Below are 27,080 nucleotides of genomic sequence, written 5' to 3'. Positions count from 1 at the left end.
TGTGTTCCTGAGTTCCCTCTTTTCCAGGGTTTTCCCCTGGCCTGGCCTGCTGGCCTGTGTGGGCTTTCCCTGGAGGCTGAGGCCAGGGCACCCAGAGCAGTGATGTGGGCCCTGACTTGGCACTCAGCCCGGTCTTGCCCCAGAGCACTGCTCAGGCGCTGAGTTCTGATGGGGAAGCAGGAGCTGGGAAGAGCCCTGTGGGGATGCAGGGAGACCCCTGGCTCTGTCAGCTCATTTCCCGTGCAACCCTAGGGAAAACATTAATGTCTTTGGGCCCCAGTCTTCTCACTTATCAGATGGGGGTGCTAACAACACAGTAACAATAACCTCCCTTTACAGAGCAGGGGGCGGCAAACCACGGCCCACAGGCCAAGTCCGGCCCTCTGCCTATTGTGTAAATAAGGCTTTATTAGCACAGCCATGCTCATTCGTGTCGTATTGTGTATGGCTGCTATCTTGCTACAGTGGCAGCTGAGTAGTTGCAACAGAGGCCATGTGGCCCATCAAGGCGAAAGTATGTACTCTCTGGCCCTTTGTGGACAAAGTTTGCCAACTGTTCTAGAGCATGTGCCACGCGTCAGGCATTGCCCTCTGCCCCGTTCGTGTACTGTCTCATCTAAACCTCCCAGCAATCCTGAGGTAGGTTTTACTAATACTCCCATTTTACAGAGAAGCAAACCGAGGCACAGAGGAGACAAGTAATAATTATTCTAGCGGTGTTTCCTCACATGAGTGTTGTGAACAATCTTATGGATAATGGTGGGGCTGTGCAGGGTTTATGGCTCTCTGCCCTACGTTGTCATTTGTTTGGATGTCCCAGCAAAGCCGAGAGTGAAGAAGAGACTCTGGCAGGTCACCCTAGGGCTGTGCTTAACCCTAGGGTCAGTGTTTAACTGGCTCTCCGGGAAAAAATCCAGAAAACAAATCCAGCTTGATGTGTAGCATTTGCTGATTTCCGTGGTATAAATACGCCTGCGGTGGCCGATCCCAAGCCAGCAAGGTGAGATCGCCGAATAGAGGGATGGAAGAGACGGGCCGAGCGCACAGTTGTGGAAGATTTCCACCTACAGACACACTCCATGTGAGTAACCGCAGGCGCAGGATCACAGTAAAAGGCAACAGAATGATTAGGAACTGATGAGTTTGAGTATTTATCACCCTTGTTTTTAACATAATTTCTGAAGTTATAAATTTATATGATTTAATTTTTATAGATGGCTGTGTTTAACAGCCAGCTTGCAAAATGGCTGAAAATTTAATAATCTGCTCTCATGAGCCATGGGAGCCGCCTCCAGCACCTGCTGCTCCTGGGGCCCCCAATCCTGTTTACATCAGTAAAGAGATGGGGGCCCCCAATAGTAGCACCCTTTCTGACAGCAGTGTCACCTGTGCTCTTCAGGTCCGTCGTACAGAGAAATTGAGTCCTCGTAAAGCGAGGGGGGCAGCTAGCCCCTGAAACCCATCTGTTGACTCTGCTTGGGCAAGGGGTGCCCTGGTGGCCCCCTGAGATCCCTCTGAGGCTCTGTTGCTTCCTTCCTGGCCACCTTCCCGCTGTGGCTCTGTCCCCCACCTCCTTGGCCCTGGGGGGCCCCACCACTCAGCCTGTGCTCTTTGCTGCATCCACCTCTGCTCTTGCCCCTCCCGTCTGCCTCCCTCCTCTGCTTTATAGATCCTCAGGCAGACCTCTGGGTCCTGCCTGGGGCCATGCGCCATTGCCCGAGGGAGGAGGTGTGTGTGTTTGTGACAGACAACCTGTGGCGCGGAAGGCGTCTCAGACACACTACTGGTCAGGTGCTCGGCCTTGGATCCAATTTAGGTGGGTCGAGGAGTTCCCTTCCTAGGTGTCTTGTTTGCCCAGAAACTGCCCACCTCCTCCCAGTGTGGTGGCTACACTGAGGTCCTGGGACGTCAGCCAAAGCAGGTAAGGTGGGCTTGGCTGCTGTCTCTGGGGACCCCTGGGGGACCCCTGTGGCATCTGGGAAGGAGAGAGTCCCTCCCACTGCTAAGCTCAGGCACCTCCAGGGAGCTGTGGCCGCCAGCAGGGCAGCAGCGGGTTTGGAGGCGGCCCAGTCTCCTGGGCGAGCAGCAGGATTCCTTACACAGCTAGCCCCAAGACGGAGTGCGTGGCCACAGACCGGGTGGCTGCCAGCCCCAGCCCGGGAGTCGCATCGGCATGAGCTATGGAGGCAGGAATGTGACTGCGGGAAACCCAATGCCCTGGGCCTGGCCCTGGGGCCGGGGAAGAGTTGGAGTGTGGAGTAGGGGTGAAGGGTGGGTGGGCGGAAGCCAGAGCATCAGCCGCCCCTGCAGCCTGGCTCTGCCCAGGGCTCCGAGTGAGAGCAGAAGGAAGCTGGCCCTCCTTGCCCTGCCCCTCGCCCCTCTAGGAGCCTTTCCCCTAAGGTTGGGATGGGGGCTCCAGCTGCGCTCCCTCTTCCAGCACCTTCCTCCTTCCCCTCCTCCAGGAAGCCTTCCTGAATGGGACCTTCCAGGGGCACACCCCGTTTCATTCCACCCCACAGGTGGCCCCATCCTGGGGTGTAGGGAGGCCACATCTCTCCTTCTTTCTGTAGTGGTGTCTGACCCTGAGGGTGGAAGATGCTGTCTGAGGCACACTTTCCTGTCCCTTCCCCTGGGACCTGAGCTTGAACACTGCACACGGGGCTCAGGGCCGGGAATGCTGGTGAATCATTTCATATGGTAAATCTACTGGGTGCCTACTAAGTGCCAGGTACTGGGCTGGGCGAAGGGGATACAGGAGTGCCTTACCTATACACACGGAGAGATGGGTGCAGGAGAGAAGCTAGGAGAGGCTGAGTGGAGGCCACTGATGAGGACAGGGCAGTCAAGGAGTATCCAGGCCTCAGTGATGACTGAGCTGAAGGAATAGCTCAAGTTAGCTCATCTGGAGGACATTCTAGGTCAAGAGAACAGCCTATGCCAAGGTCCTGTGGCAGATGGAAGGTGATGGGTTCTAAATTTAAAGAGAGCCAGAGGTCAGAGAATAAGAGGGAGAAGGTATTGTTTATTGTTTAGCATGAGACAAGAGAGATGAAAGAGTTAACCTGACACCACTAGCACCGTTACTGAGTGCTGACTATGTGTAGGTACCTGCCACAGGCCTCGCCATGGGTGCATTTCATTTCATTTTCTCTGGTGGTTCCCAACTGGAGGCAATTTCTATCCCCCACCTCATCCCCCAGGGGACAGTTGACAACGTCTGGAGATATTTTTGGTGGTCACAATTGAGAGGTGTGAGGTGCTATGGGCGTCTAGTGGGTAGAGGCGAGGGATGCTGCTAAACATCCTATGTGCAGGACAGCCCCCACAACAATGAATTATCTGGCCCAAAATATCAATAGTGCCGAGGTTGCAAACCCTGCCCTTTCCTCAATAGCCCTACACAGTGGGTGTCACCACGATTGCCACTTGACGGTGAGGAGCCTGAGTTTCAGGAACAGAGCTTCTCTGTGGCACCCAGCTGCCCTTCTCCCCACACTGGGAGCTGCAGGCACGTTCCTCTCCCTCTCCCCTGCGTGGGCTCTGATGTCCGGGGAGCGGCAGCCCGGACATCATGCTGGAGCCTCAGGGTCTGTAAAGTGAATAAGCTGCCTTGACTTTCTGCTCTGCGCGCCCGAGATGCTGCTGCCCACCGCGAGCTTTAGACGTCTGCAGGCTGCTTGTTGGTCTCGCGATAACACAGTTGCTTTGCCTCTGTGGCTGTAGTTCCTGTCTCTGAGACGAAGGCAGTAACCGTCCCTGTCTGTAAGGCGTCGTCAGGATTGAACACGTGTGTTCCCAGCTCTTAGAATAGCCCCTGGGCCTGTTCAGTGCCATGTCGCTGGGAGGAGTCGTCACTGCTGCGCCTCCTCTGTCCACATCATCGTGTTCTCGGGGGTCCTTCCCTCAAGTCAGGCTCAGCCCCCAGAAAGTTCCTTTAGCTCCAACATTTCCCTCCAAGAAAAGGGTGATTGCGTGGTGGAGGGGCATTTATGGAGCGGGGCCTCAACTTGGATTTTATTTGTTGATTCAGTTTCTGTGCCAGGCTCTGTAGTAGGTTCTGGGGACACAGCAGTGCCCTCACAGAGCCCGCAATCTAGGGGTGCGGTAACAATGAACAAGAGTGTTAATATGTCAGACATTTGGGGTAACGAGCTGTGCTATAAAGAGCATAAAGCTGCAGAAGAGGGCAGAGAGCACCACCGTGGGGGGCATGTGTGCATGAGTGTATGGGGGGTGTGGCGTGTCCTTACTGCTGGAGACTCAATTCAGAGGCCACGGCCGGGCTGGCCGGCCTCTTCTCTGCTCCCAGGGTTTGAGGAGGATGTGTGGAGAGCTCAGGTCCCCCTGGGAGGGTCAGTGGGCCAGAGGATGTGAAGACGTTGGCCAGCTGTGCGGGTGGAATTCTGCCCGGGCTGGGAACCAGGATGGCTGCAGGGCGGGGGCTCTGCTGAGAGGGACTGAATTTAGTGGGTGACCTTCAGCCCAGCTCCCGGTTCTCCTTGCTTCTTTCCAGCAATCTCCATCTGTCTCCTTGAGCTGGGGAGAGAGGGGAAGGAAGAGGCAGGTCTACACTTGGGTGGCGGGTGGAGGTGAGGGTGGCAGAGGGCCCTGTGGAGCAGGGGTGGGGTGGCCCTGGAGACAGACAGGTGGAGGAGCGGGCAGTGCGAGGGGCATTCCCAGAGGGAACACTGGCTCCTCCCTGGGAAGGACGGTCCTTCTCAGTGCCACGGCCTGCGGTGGGCCAGGCACGGAGCTTGGCCTGAGATACCTGGCCCTGGCGTTCATCGAAATCCCTGGGAGGGGGACACCTTCTCTGATCGCAGGCGGGTGGCCCTGCCCTTGGACAGAGACCCAGAAAGTGCTGCCAAAGCCCCAGACAGGCATTTTGGTGGGAGTGGTGCTGATGGGAGGCGGCTGGGGGGACCACCTAGAGGAGGTACGAGGTGAGTGGGGATGTGCGCTGTCAGCGATCCGTGAGCAGGGAGGTCCCTGTAGACACCGGGAGGGAGAGAAGGAATCATGGGGCCTATGGGAGGTGGCTTCCCTCCCTGTGCTCATCCCAGCGTCCTGCCTGTGGCGGGGGGCACACATGTGTTGCCAGGCTGAGGTGGAGGGACTACAGTGTCCTGGGCCTTCCACCCACCCCCAGCTGAACCCCCCTGGCCCCCGCCAAGGTGCACGGAGCTGCATGTGCTACGCGTTGTTGCACCGGGGGCTGGCCAAGCCCTGTTTCCAGCGTCCTGATCTGCTTTCCTTGGCGTCCCTGCACCTCACGCCTGGGGTGGCCTGCCGGGCCCCCCAGGTCCAGCCCTCTGTGCGGCCTCGCAGACCCTGACACTGGGAATTGCTAGCCGCTGGACTTGGTGCATGCTCTGGCGGGATGCCAGCGCAGCAGGGCCGGGCCAGACGCCTCTCCTGATGGGAACCCAGGACACCTGGAGTCCACACCTGCCTGGGAGGGAGGATTTCAGGCCTGGTGGCCTTTGGGTCATTCCCTGTGTGTAGTACGACACTCCTCCCTATTGTCCTGCTCTCCTGTGTGTGTGTGTGTGTGTGTGTGTGTGTGTTGAGAGACTGATGGCTTGATTGATTGATTTTGATTTCTGCCCAGGGCTGTGCCTCCTGAAATGTCCACTATTCTGGCTCCTGGAATACTTTTGAACAAATATGGGATCTATGAATACCACCCCGAGCACAATTTCTAACTTCACAGTTTATCACCCACCCTCCCCCACCCCGCAGGGCCTTCTCTCTCTCATAAGGTCTTTCACAGCACACATTGATTGAGTATGTATTATGTGCCAGGTGATGTGCTAGGAACAACATGTAATTTATCTCCCTAACAATTGAGATAGATGCTGTGGAATTACCTCAAATTTACAGAGAGGCTGGTTCACAGAGATTAAGCAACCTGCCCAAAGTCCCACAGCCAGTAAATGGCAGGGCCAGAATTGGAGCCCGAGCAGTCAGGTTCTAGAGCTTGTGTTGAAGTTGTGGCCAAAGGAAGGGGGCCCTTCTGACTAGGGAACAGCATGAGCTTGCAATGGGAATGGGCGTGGGTGTGCTCCAGCATTGAGGAGCGCAGCCTGCCTGAAGCTGAGTGCTGGGTTTGGGGAAGTAAGCCCTGATGTTGGGGAAGATGGGGCGGGTCACTGGAGGTCTGACCAGGACTCTTCAGGTAGAGAGAGCCAGCAGCTGGGGAGCCACGTGGTGACTGTGGGTAGTGATGCTGGTTCTGGCTCTGGGTGTGGGCAGATCAGAAGTGGGAGAACAGGCATCCAGGGAGGCTCTTGAGCCAGGGGTCTGGGGTGAGGCCCTGAGGGTGGGCGTGGTTTGGAGAGGAGAGGCACAGAATGGGCTGTGCGTCTTGCATTTGGAGGCGCTGAGGGACTGTGTAGCTCTGGGGTCTGGGGAGAGGTCGAGTGTCCTGGGAAAGGGCTGCAGCCAGGTGCAGGGTAGGGCGCCCAGCAGAAAGGCCCTGGGAAGTGGCCACTCTGCATGGACCTGGGCGGGATGAACAGGCCATCCGAGGGGAGGCCAGGGTTTTCTTTCAAGGGTGTGTGTGCTTGTGTGTTGGGAAGAGGGACTGGGCAAGGCTATGGGGCAGGAGACAGTGTGGAGAGAGGGAAAGGAACTTGGAGAATCCGAGTGACCACAGAGGGAGTGGGCAGCATGGAGATGCTGTCCAGCTCCCTCCAGTCCCTCTGCTGGGCTCCTGGCCATGAGAGGCTGGTAGGCCTGATGTCACAGAAAGCCAAGTCTGGGAGGCTTGGCTGGGAGTGTGACTGAAGCATTTCCTATTCTTGTGGGGGCCTTGATCCCTGCTGGGTCCCTGAGCCCCCCCAACTGTGCAGGACCCCAGGAGGGGCTGCAGTGTGGCAGAGGTGGTGTTGGGGGGAGTCTGGCACCAGGAAAGTGGGCATCTGGTCCAGGGAAGATGGTTTATGGCCCAGTGGGTAGAGCCCAGTGCTAATGAGGACAAGATGAGGGGACTGACCATCTAGCTTTGTGCCCAGTAAACTGATAGCTGGCTTCTGAGCCTGAGTGTAGACCCGCCCTATCCCTGGCCTCAGCCTGAGCCCTCTGCTTGCCTTCAGTGCAGTGGGAGCTGGTGAGAGATGGTGAGGGTGCAGTGCCACCTCCTCCAGAGCTGGGGACCAGCTCAGGGCCTGTGTGTCCCTGGCACCGGCACTGTCTCCAGCAGGGGGTGGACAGAGATGCTAGACTGGGACCTCTTACCTCATCCCAGTGGTAGATCACCACTGGATTCTCCCTTGGAGAACCCCCTATAGTCCTTCCTTCTGTGAAACTCTAACCTCTTGGTTAGAGTTAGAACAACTCAAAATTCCATCTGCCGTGTCGGGTCTCCACTAGAGAGGGAGAAGAATTTCCCTGTGGACTGGACATTGGAGTCTGGGGATACTGTAGGAGAGGATGCACTACCTGGAGTGAAATCAGAGGATGATGGCCCAGCTCCCGGCAGCTGGGGAGCATTGTCTAGAGGTTTCCTGACCTGGGGACCTGTCCTTCTGGGCCTGTCTCCCTGTCACCCCAGGGCTCTGGGGTCAGAATCTGCCATGACCAGCTCTGTGTCTCCAGGGTGGTGTGGTGGACGACAGGAGTGAAGATTCCGTGTCTGTCTCCACCTTGAGCTTCGGCGTGAACAGACCCACCATTTCCTGCATCTTCGACTGTAAGTGACACTTAGAGGTGTCTATGGGTTGATACGGACGGGTGTGTAACCTTATGCTTCTGTTTTTATGGGGTTAAATGACCAAGTGTTTATGTGGGGGCTGTGGAGAACTGGGTCTGTATGCTTTTTGGTGGGTCAGTGTTTTTTGGGGGTATGTGTGTGTTTGTGCGTGCGTGCCCATCTATATGGTGTGTGTGTCAACTCTAAGGTTGAAATTGGGCATTCAAGACCCTGTGTGTTCTGGCTGCCCGCGTCATCTATGTGGCCTCTTCTCCTCCTCCTCCTCCGCCCCCTCTCCCCAGCTCTCGCCCGGCCCAAGGACACGTCACTCAGGTGTCCACCTTTAAGCTGTGGTCTGTTCTGATCCTGTGAGTGGCTCTCTCCCACACAGTGTGACATGTGTCATTTCTATTCAGCCCCCCTGTCTGCTGCCCTTCCTAGGGACAGGAAGGGGGCCACCCTCCCCTGTGGCCCCACCTCTTAGCCACCCCCACCCCCTCACTTGGCATCTGTTTCTTCCTCGGTGCAGATGGGAACCGCTACCATCTACGCTGCTACATGTACCAGGCCCGGGACCTGCCCGCGATGGACAAGGACTCTTTTTCTGGTAGGTGGGAGAAGGGAGGAGACCAAGGACCAGGGACGGAGAGCTGGGAACTGAACTTCGGGCCTTTGGACCACAGATAACATGGCCTGGGCTTCTCCTGTAGGTGTGGGCTGTGTTTGTGGAGGTGACTGCTGTTGCCAGGGTCACTGTGGCTTCCTCGTTGTCAAGTGGCCTGTTTGACCCCTCTGCGGGGTTTGGCTTTTCTGACTATCCCCTCTTCCTGAAAACCCCTCTGGCCTTGGCCCCCAGGACCCCTCTCTCCGGGGTATCCTGCAGCCTCCTATTGCTCTGCCTGCTCCTGCTCAGTTGCTTCACTGCCCACTAAGCCTGCTGCTCCTGAGAGTCTGTCTGTGTCCTCTTCTCTGGGCACTGGGCTCCCCCCACCCCAGCTACGGTGACCACTAATGTCAGGGACCCTTCCTGGCCTTTAGTTCCTAGGAGCCCCTTATGTCCAGCCACATCTTAGCCATCTCCTGCTGGATGCTCCAGAGGCACCTCAGTTCATCTTGTCCAAACCAAACTCCTTGTGAACGCCCCCCCCCCCACCCCGACCCCCCGATCCAGGCCTCCTCTGCATTCTCCACCTTGGTCCTGGTGTCACATCAGCGTGTGTTTGTTACCCATCAGGTTGGAAACCATCAGTCACCCAGTCCTGTTGATTCTGGCTCCTGAATCTTTGGAGATGTTCCCAAGAACTGGCCTTGCCCCTTCTTATCTGGACACTCTGGTCATGTCCTGGCCTCCCTGCTACCTTCCACACTGCCCCAGACGGATCTGGTCAAGTCACTCCACTGATTTCAAACGTAGACACTGGTGGATACATCCCTGCCTCTGCAGCCTGGCACATGACTCCTGTGTGATCTGACCCCTGTGGACCCTGCCAGTTTCATTTTTCCCTAACTCCCCTCTGTCCACTAGCTCTGGCCCCACCAACTTCTGTCAGCATTTGTTGAGCTCTTCTATAGTCCTTGCTTTTGTATTCAGTGTTCTCTCTGCTTAGAATGCATTCCCTCTCTATTTTTAACCCAGCAAACTCCTATTCATCCTTCAAGACCCAGCCCGGATGCCCTCTGACTCTTCCCCAAGCTGAGCTGGTTAGCACCAGCACTTGGCCAACACCTTGCCAGCACCTCTCTCAGAGCCCTGACCCACTGCTTAGAACAATTGCTGTCCATCTTTGTCACATCCTTCCCACTATGACCACGAACTCCTCCAGGAAGGGAACTTGTCTTACCTGTGAGCCTGCAGCACTTGATGTCTAAAGAACTAACACTTACTGAGTGCTCCCTGTGAGCCCAGGCCCTTTACTGACATTATTTCATGTAACCCTTGCAACTCTCCTATGAAGTAAGTGTTTAACATCCCCATTTCACAGATGAAAAACTGAGACTCAGAGAGCTTAACTAAGTTGCTTGAGTTAAAATAGCCGACAAGCGGCATACCACCCTCCAAATGCTTGCTGTTTAATCGAGGAGAACTGAGTTCTTCCATGAGAGTGACCCTCTGTTCGCAGAATGGCACCGCAGCTTATAGCCATCCCCCTGTCTCTTTCCCACCCCCTCTCCTTGGGGGACCACTCTGGTTCCTCCTCCTCAGCAGCTATGCTTCCCTGCATTCCTCTCCTCTCAGTGACCTGTTCTCCAGCCCTGTACAGCCAGGCACAGGGTGGACGGAGCAATTTCTCTTCTGTGCTTTGGGTCCAGGGTCCTGAGAGCGCCCTCTGCAAAGCATGTGCAAAACCAGTGCGAAGGGGTTGGCAGGCCAGCGGAGACGGCTGCGCTGTAACTTCTTGGGAAACGTCGCCAGGATGCTCTCTGACAATTAGAACATACCCTGAGAAAAAGAAGTGGATAATTCAGAACCTTGCTTCCTCCTCCTTTGGGGAGGGCACGAGAGGCGGGGTGCAGGCGGTGGGTTTGTGTGGGGTGGGCGGTGAGGTGGGGCCCGGGTGGAAGGCCGCTTGTCCTCTGTGGGCAGGGCTGGCGGACAGCCCTGCAGGGAGGGGACTCTTCCAGGGGACCCACACTAGGAGCCAGCGTGCACCTCTGGGGACCGCGGGCGAGGTCAGCCTGGTCCTGCCCTGCAGAGACGTCACACTTTCCATCCTGGCCCCGCCCCCTCCCTCAAATAAACATCCCTTGAGCTTTGAGGGCACTGCCCAGGGCTTCCTCAGAGGCCACTGGCTTCTGAATGAAAGGCCTGATTGAGCAGCTGCTGGAAAGGAAAACAGCAGCCAACACGGTGAACCTATAAAACCCGGAGTGTTTATTTTCACTCCCAAACCCTAAACCAAAGCAATTTCTTCCCTGGAACTGACCCCGGGGTGGCTGGCGGCCGGAGGCTGTGCATGGCCACCGGCTGGCATTTCTTGGAGGAAACTCATGTATGAATCTGGAATGTCTAGGGCCACGGGAGGGTCCGGCACAGACTCTGTGGCTGGTATCATCTTCCAGCCTGCCTGCCAGGTGTCTGCAGTCCAGAGGGCTCTCTTCGGGCAGTGCTCTGACCTGTGGCGCTCTGGGGCTCTCCCCACTGTAGGGGGCTCCCGTGGCCCGAGCTGTGCTCTCTGCTGGTCTCCTGGATGGTGGGCCTTCAGGCTGCTCAAAGCCTGTGGCTGTGTCTGCTTCCTTCTCACTGGATGAGGATTTGGGAGGACACGCAGGAATTGCCCAGGAAACACTTGTTGACTAATATTAAACTCAGTCAGGAAAGGGAGACTGGAGATGTTACTGTCCAGGCTGCCTGAGGATTTCACCTCGGGTGGGGTTGGAGGATATGACCAGCATCAGTTCTCTGGACCACTGGAAGGGTGTGTGTGGTGTGTGGTTATGTGAGTGTGTGTGGCCTGTGTAGTGATTAGGCATAAAAAATGTAAAATGATGCTTAATTCCAGTGAATTCTCTTTGATATTGGGTTGGGGTTCCCACCGCTTGGTGAGTTTCTGGAGTCTGCAGTGGGTTTACTTTGAGTGGAAAAGATATGACTTGAGAGGACTTAGAAATCACATGTCCTCAACACCATACCTAATGGGCAGCATCGCTTCCCTAAACAACATCGTAGACTGGTATTTCTCAAAGGGAATCGAGGAGGAAGCTATTTGCTTTGCCAAAATGTTCCCCAGGGAATTCTGCTTTGCTACTCCCCCAGCTGGGAACCACTGCTGTGATTTGAGGGAGCCATAAGCTCTCCTTACAGAGCTGCCACCAAGACGGACAACCCTTGGGCAGCTCTGTTGTGAGGTCACCACATTCCAGAGGATGACCCTTGGCATGAGGGACTCAGAAACTCCTCTTTGAGAGTCTGACAGGTCTGTGGGCTCAGAGTGCCTGACCTGGTTAACCAAGCAAGTGAGAGATGGCGAGTAGACCAGAGGCCAAGTATTAATTTACAGGAGTGGGGTCTCCGTCAAAAAAGCAGAAGGTCCTGTGCCCTCTTTGCTGGCCTTGTGGTTCCTGGGAGGTCAAAGCTGTGTGCCAGTTGGGTGGTCCTGAGGGGTGTTGCTGCCCGGCCAGGCCACAGTGAGGTCTGTGGCTGCCCCTCTGCTGAGGTCATCTCTATGGGGACCAGTGCTTTTGTTTTCCCCCAGATCCAGACTCTGTCCTGGGTAGGGCTGAGGAGTTCGTGCTTTTGGGCCTCCTGTGTCTGGACTCCATTCATGGCACACCCCTACTTTTGAAGCACAGCTTTCTGTTAAGGTTGGCTCTGGCTGGGGGAATTCTCCTGATGAGCTTAAAGAGCTGTTTTCTAAAGTGCATTGGAGGCTTGTGAAATGCTCCACTTAAAAAGGGTTCCTGAGCAAGAGAGACTGGGAAACACTGTGCACTTAAGAGATTTACAGTGCACAGTGGCATTGAGAGGCTCTGCAGTGGCTTCAGGAAAGGAGCCTGTTGGGCTTGGTTATGCATTAGTTAGCTCCCCAGAGAACTCACGTTTTGAAGAACACATTTTGGGAAACACTGATCTACAGGATTTGGTCCAAATTGCTCAGCATGAATCCAGGACTGCTTGTGATCTGCCACCTCCTCCTCCCTCCTCTGTCCCCACTACCCTGGGTGCCCCTGTCTTCCCCTCAGCCTCTCTGACTACTTGCTGTCTTGCAGATGCCCATGCTTTTTGATGCCCTTGTCCGTGCCATGCTGGGTGCCTGGGATGCCCCCTTTCCTTGGTCTGCCTTGGTTACCTCCTCCTTCTTGAGACTCAGAGTAGAAGACCTCCTTTGGGAAGATTTACTTGATGCCACCAGGCTACACGGGGGCCCCGACTGCTCGTACCTTGTACACGTCTCTATTAAATTGCACATCACCTTGCACTATAGCTGTTGCTTAGTTACCACTTCCAACCAGTGGTGATGGTCCTAAGAGCCTGGGTCATGTCTCATTGATCTTCGTATTCCCAGCACTGAGCTTCCCTACCACATGCTGGTCAGTCAGTACTTGTATATTGGATGAGTGATGGATTACAAATAAGGCTGGAGTGAACATCTTTGTACATAGAGCTTTTTGGTTAATTTGGATGATTCCCAGGAATATGGGAAACAGGGTATAAACAGTTTTATGTTTTTCAGGGCATATTGCCCAATTGCTTTCCTGAAGGGTTGCTGAATTGCTGCCAGCCATAAAGGAGAGTACCTATTTCGTCAAATATTTGCCAACACTGATTTTATAATTCTAAACAATTTTTCTTAATTTTATAAGGAAAATACTGGTGTATTCTAGTTTTCTTTGCACTGTCTTCATTACTAGCGATCGACTCGACCCTCTTTTAAGGCCCCTTTTCCTGTGAGTGTGGCAGGGAGAAGGAGCACTGGATTAGGAGTCAGGGGATCTAGTCCTGGCCACGTGTGAGCGTGGGCTAGTGACTTAGCCTTCCTGGGGCAAAGCTCCCTCTTTTGCCAAGTGGGATGACACTGCTTGCCCTGTCCTCCACTCTGGTGGTCTCAGCCGGTTGGTGGGAAGGCCCATGAGGAAAGCTTAGTGTATTGTGAATGCAGAAGGGTCCTTCCTGGAAGCCTGAGCAGCAGAGATGCTGGGCGCAGGGCTTCAGGTCCAGCAAAAAGAATCACCTGCGTGGGGCCTGGTGACCGGTCCCTTGCTCTCTCACGGTGATGGAGTCCAGTAGAATCCTTGTGTGTTCATGGCTGGAGCTCCTGGTGCAGCTTGTCCTCAGAGAGCTCCAGTCCAGCTCTGGGCTGCTGCGTAGGGCTTGGCGGGTGAGGCCTGAGGGCCGATGCTGCCCCTCTCCTGGGGGAGTGGCCCTGAGGGGAGTGCTGGGCTGGGATGGACTGGAAAGAGCCAGCCCCTCACCTTCCCCTCCACCTCTCCTTGGCATTTGCCTCTCCCTCCTCGTGGCTTTCCTAGAAGAGGGATGTGTCTGTGCGTCTGTCTGGCTTTCCTTGATCTGACCACCTTGCTTCAGCAACGCCCCCCCTCACCCCGCTTGTTTCTTTTTTTTTGGAGGGGCTGGGCCCTGTCGGGGGAGAGGCCAGGCCCAAGCACACAGTAGCCCAGTGTCTGAAGCCCCAGGCCTCCAGGCCTGCTCTTTACAATGCCTTTGTTGTGTGTTTTTTCCTCCCATGGGCGGGCGGGGTGCGTGTGTGGGTCTGGGTGATTTTTGTTTGAAAGCCACCCCTTCCGCGTCCCCCCCAGCGCTGAGCTCATTGCCTGCGCTGATGGGGCTGCTGGAAGGAGTCGGCCTGCTCGGGGGCCAGCGTGGGGGGTGCTGCCAACACCAATACAGCGTGCACAGCCGCTACAATGTGCAATTGTGATCTTTGTGTAAACGCGGTCGGTCTGGGGCCCGCGCGCTTATAAAAATAAAGCGTTGGGAAGCTCGGGGGGCGGGAACAAAAGAGGCTTTTTCACCGGTTCTCTAATATGGTTTTATTTATCGGAACGCGCCCTCTTTCTCTTACTGGAACCAGGGAGAGGTTCTCTGCCGAGCTTGGAGCTGATGGTATCACAGCCAGACGGTTTCATTAAATGCACAGACGCCGCTGGGCCCTGCCAGGGGCAGGAGGGGAAGGGCTCGAGGCCAGCCCTGCCAGGGCCGCTGCACCGAAGGGGGAGCCCCATGCCAGGGAGGCTCCCACCTGGTAGGGGTGACGAGACGTCGTGGGCATGTCTACCCTGCCCCTTTCCCTGCCAAAGGCCTCCCAGTGTCCTCTTTTACCCCCAAGAATCAGGTTCAAAACCAATTTCCTGCAGGAAGCCCTCTAGGATTAACCCCGCTGTGCTTTTGTGCCTGAAGGCTAATGAGCTGGTCCCAAGCTGGTGGCTGCCTTCTTTTAGCCAAACCCAGTATTGTTGAGCTAGTGAGTGCCCATAGTGTCTGCCTCCTAATTTAGATTCCTCTCACCCTTAAAACTAGACCCTTGGGAAACAGTCAGAATCTTAAACCCTGCTCCCCCCATCCCTTGATGCTCAGACTGCCATTGCCCACCTTAACCTTCCTACCTCTTCTATGGTCACTCTCTGCCACCTTCTCTGCAGTGGCTGTGGTGTGCCACTTGGTCTTCTTAAGGCCAGGGAGCCTGTCCGGCTCCCTCCCTTTGTGGGGAAGCGCTGACCCACATCCCAGCCCCACGATTGCAGCTGGACATCCCAACACCCTCTAAGGCCAGCAGGGCAGAGGCCATTATTACCTCTGAGGCCACTGAGGCCCTCCTGAGGTCACACAGGGGGTTGAGGCAGTGTTGGGGCTGGACAGTGGGGCTCAGAGGGTGCAAGGCACTGCAGGATGGAGCAGGTGCCAAGGGTATAGGGCGTGTGTTAGGGCATTTGGGTTCAACCCTCTCAGACATCTAGCATCCAGCTGCCAGCTTCCTGCATCCCTGGACTTTCCTGTCCACGTACCCTCAGCATCTGGCCCTTTGAGTCTTACAAAATGGCCCCAAACTGGACCATGCCCCCGGGCTGATGTCCTAACGGGAGAAGTTGAAGGAGTTCCCTCCCCCGAGCCCTCTGCTCCTCTCCTACATTACACGCACTCATTCCCATAGGACCTTCTCTTGCATTCCTTTCCAAAGTGTGGCCCTGGAAGGCAGCATTAGTGTCACCTGGGAACTTGTTAGAAATGCACATTCTCGGGCCCTACCCCAGACCTGATGAATGAGGCTGTGGGGTGGGGCCCAGCAGTCTGTGTAAGCCTTCCAGGTGGTTCTGCTGTACACTCACATTTGAGAACCACTGCCCTGGAATCTTCTCTAGTAACTCCAACTTCCCTTTGGGACTAGGCAGAAGGAATGATTTGTGGGTAGGTCCCAGGCCAGCATGGCTGGGGCTGGCAGGCTGGCAAGGAGTTTGGGGAGCAGCAGGGAGCTGTGGGGGCCTTAGGGTTCCTCTGACACCACCCACTGCCAAACAGCTCTTGAGTCCATGTGCTTCTTTCTAGTGCCCCATCCTTCTAAGCCACCACCTCTCTGCCTGGACTGTTGCAGTAGCCTCATAACTGGTCTCCCTACACTCACTTCTGCCTACTCCATCTGTTCTCCATGTGGCAGCCAGTGTGAGCTTGCTGAAATGCAGACCTGGGAATGCCATTCTGATGGCACCAACATCTCTGCTCTACTGTCTCATCCTCAGGGAAACCAGATCCCTCCCTCATACACTCCATTGCAACTTATATATATTTTTCAAAGCACTAGTCAAAACTGTAATTTTTTATTTGCTTGGATGGATTATGATTTTGCTCCAATTGTATTCTCAGCCCCTAGCACCTAACCCTTAGCCTGGCATGCAGGAGGCACTCAATAAATGCTTGTTGGATGAATGATGAATGAATGAATGAATGAATGAGCCATCGAGGCACTCACTTCCTCCAGCTGGACCTTGCCCCTAGCGGCCAGCCCAAGAAGGAGCCCAGAAGGGAAAGTTCTCTGGATCTTCGTGCCCACTTGCTTGGATCCAGGCTCCATTTCCCCGTGGTGGCCCAGCAGACTGGCTCATGGAGGGCCAGGAGAGCCCCTGGGGAAATGGGCTCTAGCCTGACGTTGCTGCTCCCGAGCGGCAACCACACCTGGGCTCCAGCTTTGTGCCCACGTGACCCCTGAGCAGGCAACTCTCACGGTCTCTGCTGTGTCCTGTCCCCCTTCACTGCACCTACACAGATCCCTACGCGATCGTCTCCTTCCTGCACCAGAGCCAGAAGACGGTGGTGGTGAAGAACACCCTGAACCCCACCTGGGACCAGACACTCATCTTCTACGAGATCGAGATCTTCGGTGAGCCGGCCAGCATCGCTGAGCAGCCGCCCAGCATCGTGGTGGAGCTGTATGACCACGACACCTATGTGAGTCTGCCTCCCTCCCTCCCTCGTCCCCTCACTGCCCACCCCCTTCAGGGCCCAAGGGGAGATGCCACTGGGAGGGACAGGTCCCTAACCAGATGGGTGCTCCCTAAGGCTGATGGCCTCTCCCCTGACCCCGCAGGCTAAGAGCGGTTAAAACTATTTTAGAGTAATTAAAAATGAATTGCTAGCTGTGTCCCTGGCAGAGAGAGGGGCAAACTTGGAAAGGGCGCTAGGCTCTGGATCAGGAGCCTGGGGTTTCTCTGCCTCTAACTCGCTTTTATGATCCCCGGCCGGTCCCTTCTCCCTATCAGAGGGCTGTTTTGACTCCATAAACATTTATCGAGCATTGCCTCCTGGCCTGAGTGGCCCCTCACTTGGGGTTCCTAGTCTAGGTAGGAGCCAAGACTCACCCACAGAGCGGAGAATCTTTCAGTGAGACAACGTGTCCCCAAGTGCCATGTGTTTCTGTGACACTAGCAGGGCCCTCTTACAGAGCTGTCTGACAGAAATTCCTGTGCTGATGTTCGAAATGCTATCCAAAATGAGGGCCACTAGCCACATGTGGCTACTGAGCAGTTGAAATGTGGCTAGTACAACTGAGGAACGAAATTTAAAATTTTTTCTAGTTTTAATTAATTAAACTTTAAATAGCCACAGGTAGCTAGTGGCTCTGGTTTGGACAGCACAGCTCTAGAAGATTCCAAGGAGGGAGAGAGATCGCTGTGGGCTGGAAAGTGAGGGAAGACTGTGGGGAAGATGGGGCCCTGGAGGGAATGTGAGACTGGGGTGTGGGAGGAGGCAGAGGGCCTTCCAGCACAGCATGGGGGCTGGTGGGAGACTGAGGAGAGGGGAGGGCAGGCTGGAAGGAGGAGAAAGGAGTAGGAGGCCAGAGGAGCAGGGAAGTGACAGGGTCAGAGCAATATTCTAGAAAGAAGAAGTGGGGTGCTATTGAAGGAGAGAGACCATGTGGGTCGAGGGGTATGTGGCAAAGAGACCCAGCCTGAGTTGGGGGTGGCAGTGGATGAAAGGGGAGAGAGCAGGGTTTGGAAGATGTTTTCAGAAAGAGTTGCCATGACTGGATGTCAGGTGCCCTGGGAGAGTGTGGAGACCAGGGAGTGGGGGAAGGTGATGCTGTTTAGGGTGCCCCACCAGGTGGTGGGGGCCGACCTGCAAGCTCTTTCCTCGGGAGGAGAAGCTGGCTCTGTGGGGGGAATGAGCAACTGGAGGAAGGGTCTACTTGGGACTGTTTGGGGAAGAGCACAGGGCCTGGTACAGGAGGAGGAGGGGGACAGGAGGCCAGGAGGCTGTCGGGCCAGGGGACTAAGCAGAAGGATGGTGGTGCTGGTGCAGGGTGGGCCAGGAGGCCGCAGGATGCAGTCTCCTTCTTCCAGTAGCATCCTTCCTCCTCTTTTTAAAATGTTGCTCTGACCCTGTCTCTCCCCTGCAGGCAGTGCCCAGGAGGGATCTGGGGGAGAAGAGCCCTGGCATCTTCTGGGTGGGTGGGCCTCCAGGTCCTGGGGGAGAGCAGAGGCTGTGCTCATTGTTAATATAGTCAAAGAAGGCTGTACTTGTTGGCAAACACCCACTGCCCTGAGCTCCTGCTGTCCTGGCTGCCCCTGCTCTGTGAGGACTCTCCTCCTCCCATCTCTCCACGACCCAGCAACTAAAGGGGTAACACCTGACCCTGAGGAGCCTCCTGGACCCCTCCCCGCACTGTGGCCGGTGTCCACTCTGAGTGGTCAGTGCTGGACTGTCACCTGCTCGTGTGGGCATTTATGCAGCAGCTGGTGGCCACTCCAGAATGGCTCTTGGGGGTGTCCCCAGCAGTGACGTGACTGCGGGTGGGGATGCCTCCCAGTCCTGCTCTGCGTCTCTCCAGATGAGGGCCTTGGGCAAGGCACCGGGGCTTGTGGGGGCCGTGGTGCCATCTGGCTATGACCCAGGTTCTGCCCACTGCTCCTGCCCTCAGGGAAACTAACCACAAGGCTGGAGTCCACAGGCCAGCAAGGTCACAGAGGCCCACATCAGAGGGCCGAGCTTGGACAGGGCTGTGAGTGATGGCTGAGAAGGGGAGAGAGCAGTGGGGCTGGGGGAAGTGGCCCATGCAAAGGCCAGGCAGAGAAAGGCTAGCTGAGGCCAGCAGGTTGAAGTAGAGGATGTGTGGGGAGGGAGCGAGGCAGGGTAGGAGAGGTGAGCAGGCTACAGTGAGCCTTTCTCCATGCCAGGAGAAGAGTTTGGACTCTGTCCTCTAGGCAGGGGAAGCCATGGAAGGTGCCTGAGCAAAGGAATAATAAGATGAAAACATCATTTTAGCAAGATTTATATAGTTTGATGAGCGTGATCCGTTTCCCCACCTGGAAAGTGGGGGAATTTAGAGGTAAAATGAACAGGAGATACAAAAGTCCTTGAAAATGTCAAACACTGATCCTGCTGAGGGCATTAGAGAAACTCTGGGAGGCTGTCACTCTGGTCTCTAATGGGCTCAGAGTGGATTAAATTAAAGCAAGGTAAATGCTACTTGGACATACAGAGGAACTTCTCAACCATGATGGGAATTCAAATCATGCAAGTGGCCGGAGGCCACTTGCATGTTGTCCTCACATCCTTCTAAGTGGGGCAGAGGTCACCATTCTGCACCAGGGGCTGCTCTGACTTCTGAGGCCCTTTCAAGCTCAGGAGGCCAGATGTAGGCCTGGTGATCATTCTGGGCCACCAGAGCCCTGGGCTGGGGGACACTGACTCTTCTTCCTCCACGCCTGGTCTAGGGTGCAGATGAGTTTATGGGACGCTGCATCTGTCAGCCGAGTCTGGAGCGGATGCCCCGGCTGACCTGGTTCCCGCTGACGAGGGGCAGCCAGCCAGCAGGCGAGCTGCTGGCCTCTTTTGAGCTCATCCAGAGAGAGAAGGTGAGGCTGGGTCCCGTCCTGATCCATGGGGCCCCGGTAGGGAGTACATGGTGGGGGAGGGACGGGGGCGCAGGCAGAGGAGAGGCTGCCGATACATCCTTCTTCCCCGACCCAGGCCCACTTAGTGGGGAGCACTGAACAGCCACCTCTGGAAGTCAGGCCTCCTGCTGAGACCAGTTTTGCCCATCTTTCCTGAACCCCAAGTTAGGATACCATCTCACACTGGGGTAGAATGTTGGAATCTGGACTGTGCTAGAATGTCTGAGTCCTCTGGCCTTTGGATGTGTTTTTCACTGGGTCGTATCCTGACGTGGTTTCTGGGAGGAGGACCTCTGTGATCTGGTGCACGGGGCTTAATTGTGATGGAGGGACTTGGGGCCAGGTAAGAGCAGGACCTCCGATCTAGTGCAGGCTCTGCCATGGCCTAGCTGCGTGACCCTTGGCCAGCCACTTCCCTGCTGGAAATAGGGGGTTGGGGTTAGAACCATATCTTCAAGTTTGCTCTTGGTGTGATGTGAAGCCCATGTGTAAGCCGGATGGAAGTCGGGCTACTCTGGGTGAAGTGTCTGGAGGGGGCACACAGCATACCGCCAACTTAGCTTCCCCTGGCACCTGCCTGCCAACTCCCAGGCATCTCCGAGGATTCCCTAGGTCTCCAAGGAATAGAGTCTGCAAACCCCCAACTGTCTGATCACTGACATATTCCTTGAGTGTCATTTTGTGGCTGAAGATGTGTTTGCCTGGCCAGGACAGAAAGGAGGGTGATGGGGCCTTGGGTGCCCAGCACTGATCAAAGCTCCCTTTTTCTTCCCCCTAGCCGGCCATCCACCATATTCCTGGTTTTGAGGTACGTCTTGCTCTTCCCTCGTCTTCTTCAGACTCACTGCCGGCCTCCCTGTGTTTGCAGCCCCTTATGAGCGAGGAAGGCCAATCAGGCGTACACCACCACCGGCCTGCCTTCAGGCTGGGGTTCCTGCCCAGCTCAGGCCTTTCCTGCCCTTCTTCTCTGAGAAGTTTGAGAATCACAGACTCAGATTGAAGGGACCTCATAGTCATCCAGCCCAGGGGCTCTCAGCTGGGCTGCACGTTAGAATCCCTTGGGCAGCTTTAAAAATTGCCAGTGCTCAGGCCCCACCCCAGACCGGATGGAACACAGTCTCTACGGCTGTGGCCCAGGCATTGGTATCTTTCAGAGCTGCCCGGGAAATTTTAATGTGCAGCCAGGGCTGAGAACCATCGACTTAGCCCACTAGTTCTCCATGTGACATCACCTGGGATGTTGTTAGAAATGCTGATTCTTGAATCCCACTTCAAACCTACTGAAGCAAACTCTGAGGGGCAGCGCAGCAACCTGCGAATTAACACGCCCTCCGGGGGATTCTGATACCCACTGGAGTTTCAGAAGCTCTGATTTAGACCATCTTCCCTAACTCATTGTTGCCACCATGACTGGTTTTCTTTCCTCTACTAGTGATAGGGACGCCATTCCCTTCTCCCTGCTCTCCTTCGTTCTCCTGGGGGTCATGGTAGAAAATGCAGACCCTTTCCTGGTACCCAGGCTATTTGATTTAGGAAATACTGTTCTCGGCCAGGCTCAGCTGTAGCTTGGAGAAGCGGTCTTCTGGGCTCTCTTTGGACGCCTTCCCCCTTACGAGGCAGCCCATGCAACCTGCAGACGGTTCTTACCATGCAGGCCCTCCTTTACCCACCGTCCCCACTCCACCCTCCGCATCCGTCACCCCTAGTCTCTCTCCCCCTCCCTCTCTTGTCCAGCCCAAGCTCCTGCTCTTAGGTCTGCCAGCCCCGGGGGATCCAGATTCTTTCTCCTTGGCTCCTCAAGTTCATGTGCCCTGGCAGGAGCAGCAGTTCCAGGGCCTCAGGCCTGTCTGTCCTGTGGCTGCTGCACAGGGCTGGGCCCTTCCCACCACCTGGCTGCCATCTTCCTTTCTCCGGTCACTTCCAGAGGCGCCCAGGCTCTAGGTTTATGGTTTAGCTTCTCCCACCAGTCCCTCTGCATCGATGTCCATCCCATCTTCTTTCTCAGGGACCATGTGGAGGGTGTGCCTGGAAGCACATCACCCCTACCCCTGGATGGGAGTGATTTCTGTTGGCTCCTCTTAGGGTGACATCTGGGGTGCTGATCTCTGCCCCAGCCTAGTGCTCCTTGTCACTAATGGTGAACTTTTACCCTCCCTCCTCTCCTCCTTCCACTATCTCCTGGATGTGGACATCCCATGGTGTGGTCCAGGTGCAAGATACATCAGGGATCCTGGAAGAGGTGAGCTGGACCCTCAGGGCTCTGGCCTGTGGCTAGGGGTGGGTGAGGAGAGACAGAGGGAGGGTGAGGGCTGCCCTCTGAGCACGTGCCCTGAGCCTACTAGTTTCTGGTGCCTCAGTGGGCATCGGTCATGTGGGGACCTGTCTGGATTTTGTTCCCCACATCTGCATGGATCCAGGGCTGCCTGGGGTGTGTCCTGGTGTGATTCTGGCCTCAGAAGGCTTGCTGCCCTGTTGGAGACCAGATTCACCTAGACCTCATGGACAGCAATGCAGAATCTCATCTGGCATGTTTTCAAGAGTAAAATGTTTGTAAGGGGCCAGAATAGTCAAGGAAGCCTTTCTGGTGGAGGTAGCATTAACCAGACATTGTCGCAGGAAGAAGATGGGCAATGTGCCTTTGGCCCAAGGGACCAAGCACCAGCTTAGGGCCTGGCTGGTTGAGGGGCTGGGGTGGGTTGGGGATTCCTAGGTCCTAGAAGAAGTTTGGGGTTTGCATCCAGACATAGCAAGCCTACGTCTTTTGCCATGGGGGACGAGTAGCACATTCCCTTACGGCCTCCTATGCATCTGTGAGCAGATCCTCATGAGTGAGCAGGGGCAGAGGCCTGGGCAGGGAGACAGGAAGGAGAGCCCTGGTCAGATGGGGGGTTGGGAAAAGGGGAGCCACTTCCTACCATCAGGGAATCCCCAGGCTGGGAGTAGACACCGTTTGACATTTTCGGTGCAATTTGGACTTGAAGTGCAGAGTCAGGATGTGGAATCTGCAGGCCCCGCACCCCTTACCTCACTTCCTTTTGCTCCCAGACCGAGGTGGGGTCCGCCAAGTGAGCTGGCCATAATTGCGCCTGACAGGCAGCCTCCCGCTTCTGGCTGCAGTTGCGAAAGACTGCCGATTTGGAAAGGGGAGCAGAATCCCGTCCAGGGAAGCAGCACGGAGCCCTCTCTCTTGATTGAGAGCACTCTGTGGCCAAAACCCACAGCCTGCTCTGAAGAAGACCCAGCCCAGGGATGAGTTATTAAATAAAAGTTAAAATCCTTAATAACTGGATTTGTAATATATAACAGTGAAGGCTCAGATTCTGAGAGCAGGGATCTGGCTGTGGTCTCGATGTCAGGAAGCAAATCAAAATCTGCAGCTTTTGGGCCAGACCCCGAAGAGGGCCGAGTGTCCTGCTGTAGGGCCAGCCTGGCCCCTGGCTGAGGCTGGTGTGGGTCAGCAGGGCCAGAGGAGAGCAAGTCCTGTGGGTCTGCTGCGCATAGGGTTGGGCTGAACCAGCAGGTTCAAAGGGTCCGAGGCCCAGTAGAAAGAAGAGAGTATCCACTGGTTCAGGGAACCACCCCAGAAAAAGATCTTGTGACCCTTGCCTCATCCCTGGGGGCCCCCACCCCAGCCTGGGACCCATAATTCAGCCGTTTCCCCCACACTTGAAGGCTAAGGCTCATCCAAGATCCTATGTCCTATTTGGTTTTAAGAATCCCCGGGGATGGGGTGGAGGCAGGTTAGTTTTGCTGCTGCTGCTGGTCCTGCAGGAAGCCTGACGCCTTAGTGGGATTTTTCTGTCTTTTTTGCTGTGGCCAAGCTCCTGCCTTGTCTCCCCCATTCAGCCCCCTCCAGACTCCCAGCCTGATCCCTGTGAAGAGTGTTCTAGCCTGGAGGGCCGTGAAAAGCCACAGCGGGAGCTTAGATTCTGGGCCATTGGCCACGGGAGCCCTCGAAAGTCTGGGAGCAGAGAGGGCAGATGGGTGTGTTAGGAAGCTGTCTGGCTGCAGGGGGGTGTGGGTTGGGGAGCAAGGGGCATGAGGGTAAACCAGCTAGCAGGCTTTTGAGACAGTCACGGTGATGGGGCTCTGGATTGGAGAGGGGCCAGGAAGAAGCGGGGGGTGGGAAGGGGACGACAAGTGACTCTGAAGGATGGTTTAAGGATGGCCTCTCCAGGTAGGGAGTACCCTGGGGCCAGCACGGCCCATGCCTGTGTGGGAGACAAAGTGTATGTGAATGAGACAAAATGCCATCTGCCTGTGCTGCTCCTGGAAGAGGTGACACTGGGCCCACTTCTAAAACAGGGATTGGCAGAGGGGTAGGGGAAGGGGGTCCAGGCAGCAGCCTTGGGCTGGGGGCACATCACTGCCTGGGGCCAGTTTTTGGGCAGCGAGATTTCCTCTCCTCCAGCCTTCATGCCCATCTGGAGCACAGCTCCCTGGGGGCTCTTAGTGGGGGAAGGGGGACTGTTGCATTGTGTCTTTGAGGCTTTGGTGACAACTGGGAGACCTGGGTCCTTGCAGAGAGTGCGGGTGGACCGGTAGCTTCCTCCCCGCTCCCCAGCCTGTCTCTCTGTCTGGGTCGCATGCTGTTCCTCCTCTTCAGGAGCCTTGCTGGCCTTCCCCTCTCCCCACTCTCCCTTCGTGTTTCTCTCTTCCTCATTTGCTCCTTGGCTCTCTCCTTCCTTCTCCCCGCCTTTTCTGAGCCCTCCGTCTCGTTTCTTTTCCTTTTTGTCTGGAGAACAAAGGCAGTCTGCGCTGCCAGGGGGAATGAGATCAAAGAAATTGCAATTTTAGATTTCCTGAGAACTGGAGAGTGTGCACATGCACGTGTGAGTGTGTGCGAATGTGTACACTTGCGAGAGCACACACACGTGCACACCCAGCAGAAGAGGTGATGGTGGATTCTTTAGTAGCCAGGGGCCCCTAGGATGTGGAGCATGTGCAGAGGAAGACCCCACCTGGGGACCCTTTGGACGAGAGCAGGGGCCTGCGGGCCTGACCATTTAAGGGGCCGTGGTTCCGAGTCTTACTGTTGGCTCTGATTCTTCTGTCCTGCTCCGTGGCTGGTGATGCCCTGGTAGAAGGGACTGCATGCTCTGTGGCTGTTTTCACTGTGGGCTCAGGGGCCAACCAGATGTCACTCCATCTGCCTTTCCAAATCGAGGTGACAGGCTATGGCTTTTGGCCTGAGATGTACACAAGGTACTCTCCTGCACCCCCAAATCCACTAGAAGGAAAAATTTGGCGTTTTGCAATCAGGGAAATAAACCCAGTGGTCCCCATCCCCCTATTCCTCCCTCAAGGCCTTAATTTAAAACACTGTTTTTCCTGGGAAGTGTAATTAGAGCAACATGTTGTTCCTAACGAGCTGGGTGGGGCAGGCAGACAATGGAGCCCTCCCCACCCTCCTGGCTGCTCCTGCCTGGAGCTCCCTGAGGATGCAGGATCTTCTGTCCAGAGGGTCCCCTGACTGTACCCTGCTGGGGGAAGAAGGGCTCTATGGGTTACTGGTGACAAGACTGGCCTAGGTGGCTGGAGGGGCTTGCTAACATGTTTGCCTGCCCAGGGAATGAATGTCTAGAGTGGTAGCCCTAGGGCTGGGGGAGGAAGCCCCCCTCATGGCTCAGGGGCCTGACTCCCTGTGCTCAACTGGCCAGAAGGACAGATAGACTAAAGGGGGCATAGGGTAGATTCTGCTCTGATGGGGACAGAGCCTCATTTGTCCTGGGTCCTCGTCCTCTTGGTCTGAGCTGGCTTGGTAAACACCCTGTTCATCTGTAGGACCCCATCAGTGTAGCATCCCAGGTCTGTCCTTCATTGAGGGGGTGGGGGTGGAGGGTGAATAAGGAAGGGAGTGGTGACATGTGGCTTCGTCTAAGTAGGCTTATATTATATGGCTGCCCTTGAGCGCTGTGGTCCTCAGAGTCCCCCGTCACACATAGGACAGGGAATCAGGATGTCATAGTGGCACTTTGTCTACATCCACCCCCTTGCCTGGCAGTGCTTCCCAAGTTCTGATGAGGTCACTGCTGCCTACCCCATTGAGAATCACTGTCCTGGAGGGAGGAGTTGTACCCCTCAAGTTGGCTGGACCTGGCATCGAGAAACTTGGGCACAGGAGCTGGCCGTCTGGCTGGGGCCACAGGACTCTCACATGTGAGATGTCAGAGACCAGTTAGGACTTTGGGAAATGGAGCACAGGGTCACTTAGAATTAAAAGAAGGCAGAGAGTAGAGTTATAAGAAGTTTCTGGAGTGGTTGGGGGGATTTTCTGGAGGATGAGAGCTTGAACTAGGCCCTGAAAGATGTGTTAGATTCTAGAAGATGGTAAGGGAAGCCCATTCAAACAGAGGGAGCAATGAGCAGGCGCTGGGGAGGGAGGGGTTGGTGAGGACCAGATTGGAGCAGACAGGAATGTTGGGAAGGTGGGGAGAGTACATTGGAGTTGTTTCTTCCCCCCCCCCATCCACCTACCCATTCATCCATCTGCCACCCCTCCCTCCCTTCAATTATCCATTTATAACCCTTTATTTATTGGACAGAGGATTCAGCTGTGGTCCCTGTGTGCAGATTTGCTGGTTTAATCAGGGACACCGACAGATGGACACATAGAGATGGCACAGGGTGATGTGTCTTTCAATGGGAGTGAGTCAAGTTGCTATGGGAGCCGTGAGGGTGCTTAACTTAAGTTCAGGGCACCAGGGAAGATTTAAATGGAGATCTGAAGTCTAAGTAGGAGGTAGCCAGATGAAGTGGGTAGAAGAGCATTTCAGACAGAGGGACCAGCAAGCTCCGAGCCTCAAAGGTAAACAGAGCTTAGTGCCTGCTGTAACCTGCTGGTGTTCAGAAGGCAGGTGTTGAGTGTGTTCGGGGAGGTGGCTCAGCACTATCTGGGACCTGGAAGGGAAAGTTGTCTGGTGGGAGGTGAGACCAGAGAAGTCAGAGGGAGCCAGAAGATGAGGGGTCTTGGAGGCCATGTCAAGGAGTTTGAACTTCATCCTGAGTGAGGGGGGAACCTTTGAAGGATTTTAAACAGAGTGACATTCTTAGAAAGTTCCCCCTGGCTGCAGAGTACAGCATGCGTTGATTATGGGGAGTGGCCTTTGGGTTGAGCTGCAAACAGATGGTTGACTTTGGGCAGAGAAGTTTCTGGGGAAGGGGTGCAGGGGGCAGAGCTAAGTGCACAGGACAGAGGGCCACGTGGAAGCGAGGGAGAGGCAGTGGATGGAGGCAGTCCTTCTCAGGAAGGGAGGGAGGAGAGGGAGGGAGGCTGCTAGAGAGGGCACAGAGAGCAGGGCGGGCATGGTTCTGAGAGACTGACTTCAAATGGGGAAGGACGAGGTCCAGCAGATGGCATGCAAGACTGGGGAGGACTGGATGAGACAGGGTTAGGGAGCCAGAGAGCATTTAGGCATAAATGCTCAGTAACAACTCTGCAGGCAGGTCCGGGCAGTGTGGTGTGCATAGTGGGGAGGGGGACAGAAGACTGTGGTGGCAGCTTGCAGGCCGGGTGGAGGAGGTGCTGCCGAGGCAGGGATCCTGGGGA

At 55.7% G+C, this 27,080-nt stretch overlaps 1 protein-coding gene across 15 annotated transcripts in view; it reads left to right on the top strand.

The window, feature by feature from the left end:
- The window catches only part of DYSF (dysferlin), a 201,748-nt gene that overhangs the window by 109,534 nt on the left and 65,134 nt on the right, over window positions 1-27,080 (top strand). For 14 of the 15 annotated variants that reach the window (XM_058550977.1, XM_058550972.1, XM_058550975.1 and 11 more), the window contains 6 exons: window positions 7,600-7,693; window positions 8,223-8,300; window positions 16,405-16,586; window positions 19,352-19,492; window positions 20,310-20,339; window positions 21,741-21,770. In XM_058550977.1, coding sequence (XP_058406960.1) covers window positions 7,600-7,693; window positions 8,223-8,300; window positions 16,405-16,586; window positions 19,352-19,492; window positions 20,310-20,339; window positions 21,741-21,770 — 555 coding nt within the window. The remainder of the gene's footprint in view (window positions 1-7,599; window positions 7,694-8,222; window positions 8,301-16,404; window positions 16,587-19,351; window positions 19,493-20,309; window positions 20,340-21,740; window positions 21,771-27,080) is intronic. The other variant, XM_058550966.1, reaches the window with a different exon arrangement.

Source organism: Diceros bicornis, chromosome 12, assembly GCF_020826845.1.
Source record: "Diceros bicornis minor isolate mBicDic1 chromosome 12, mDicBic1.mat.cur, whole genome shotgun sequence".
Lineage (NCBI taxonomy): Eukaryota > Metazoa > Chordata > Mammalia > Perissodactyla > Rhinocerotidae > Diceros > Diceros bicornis.
This window is presented reverse-complemented; position numbering and strand designations above follow the sequence as displayed.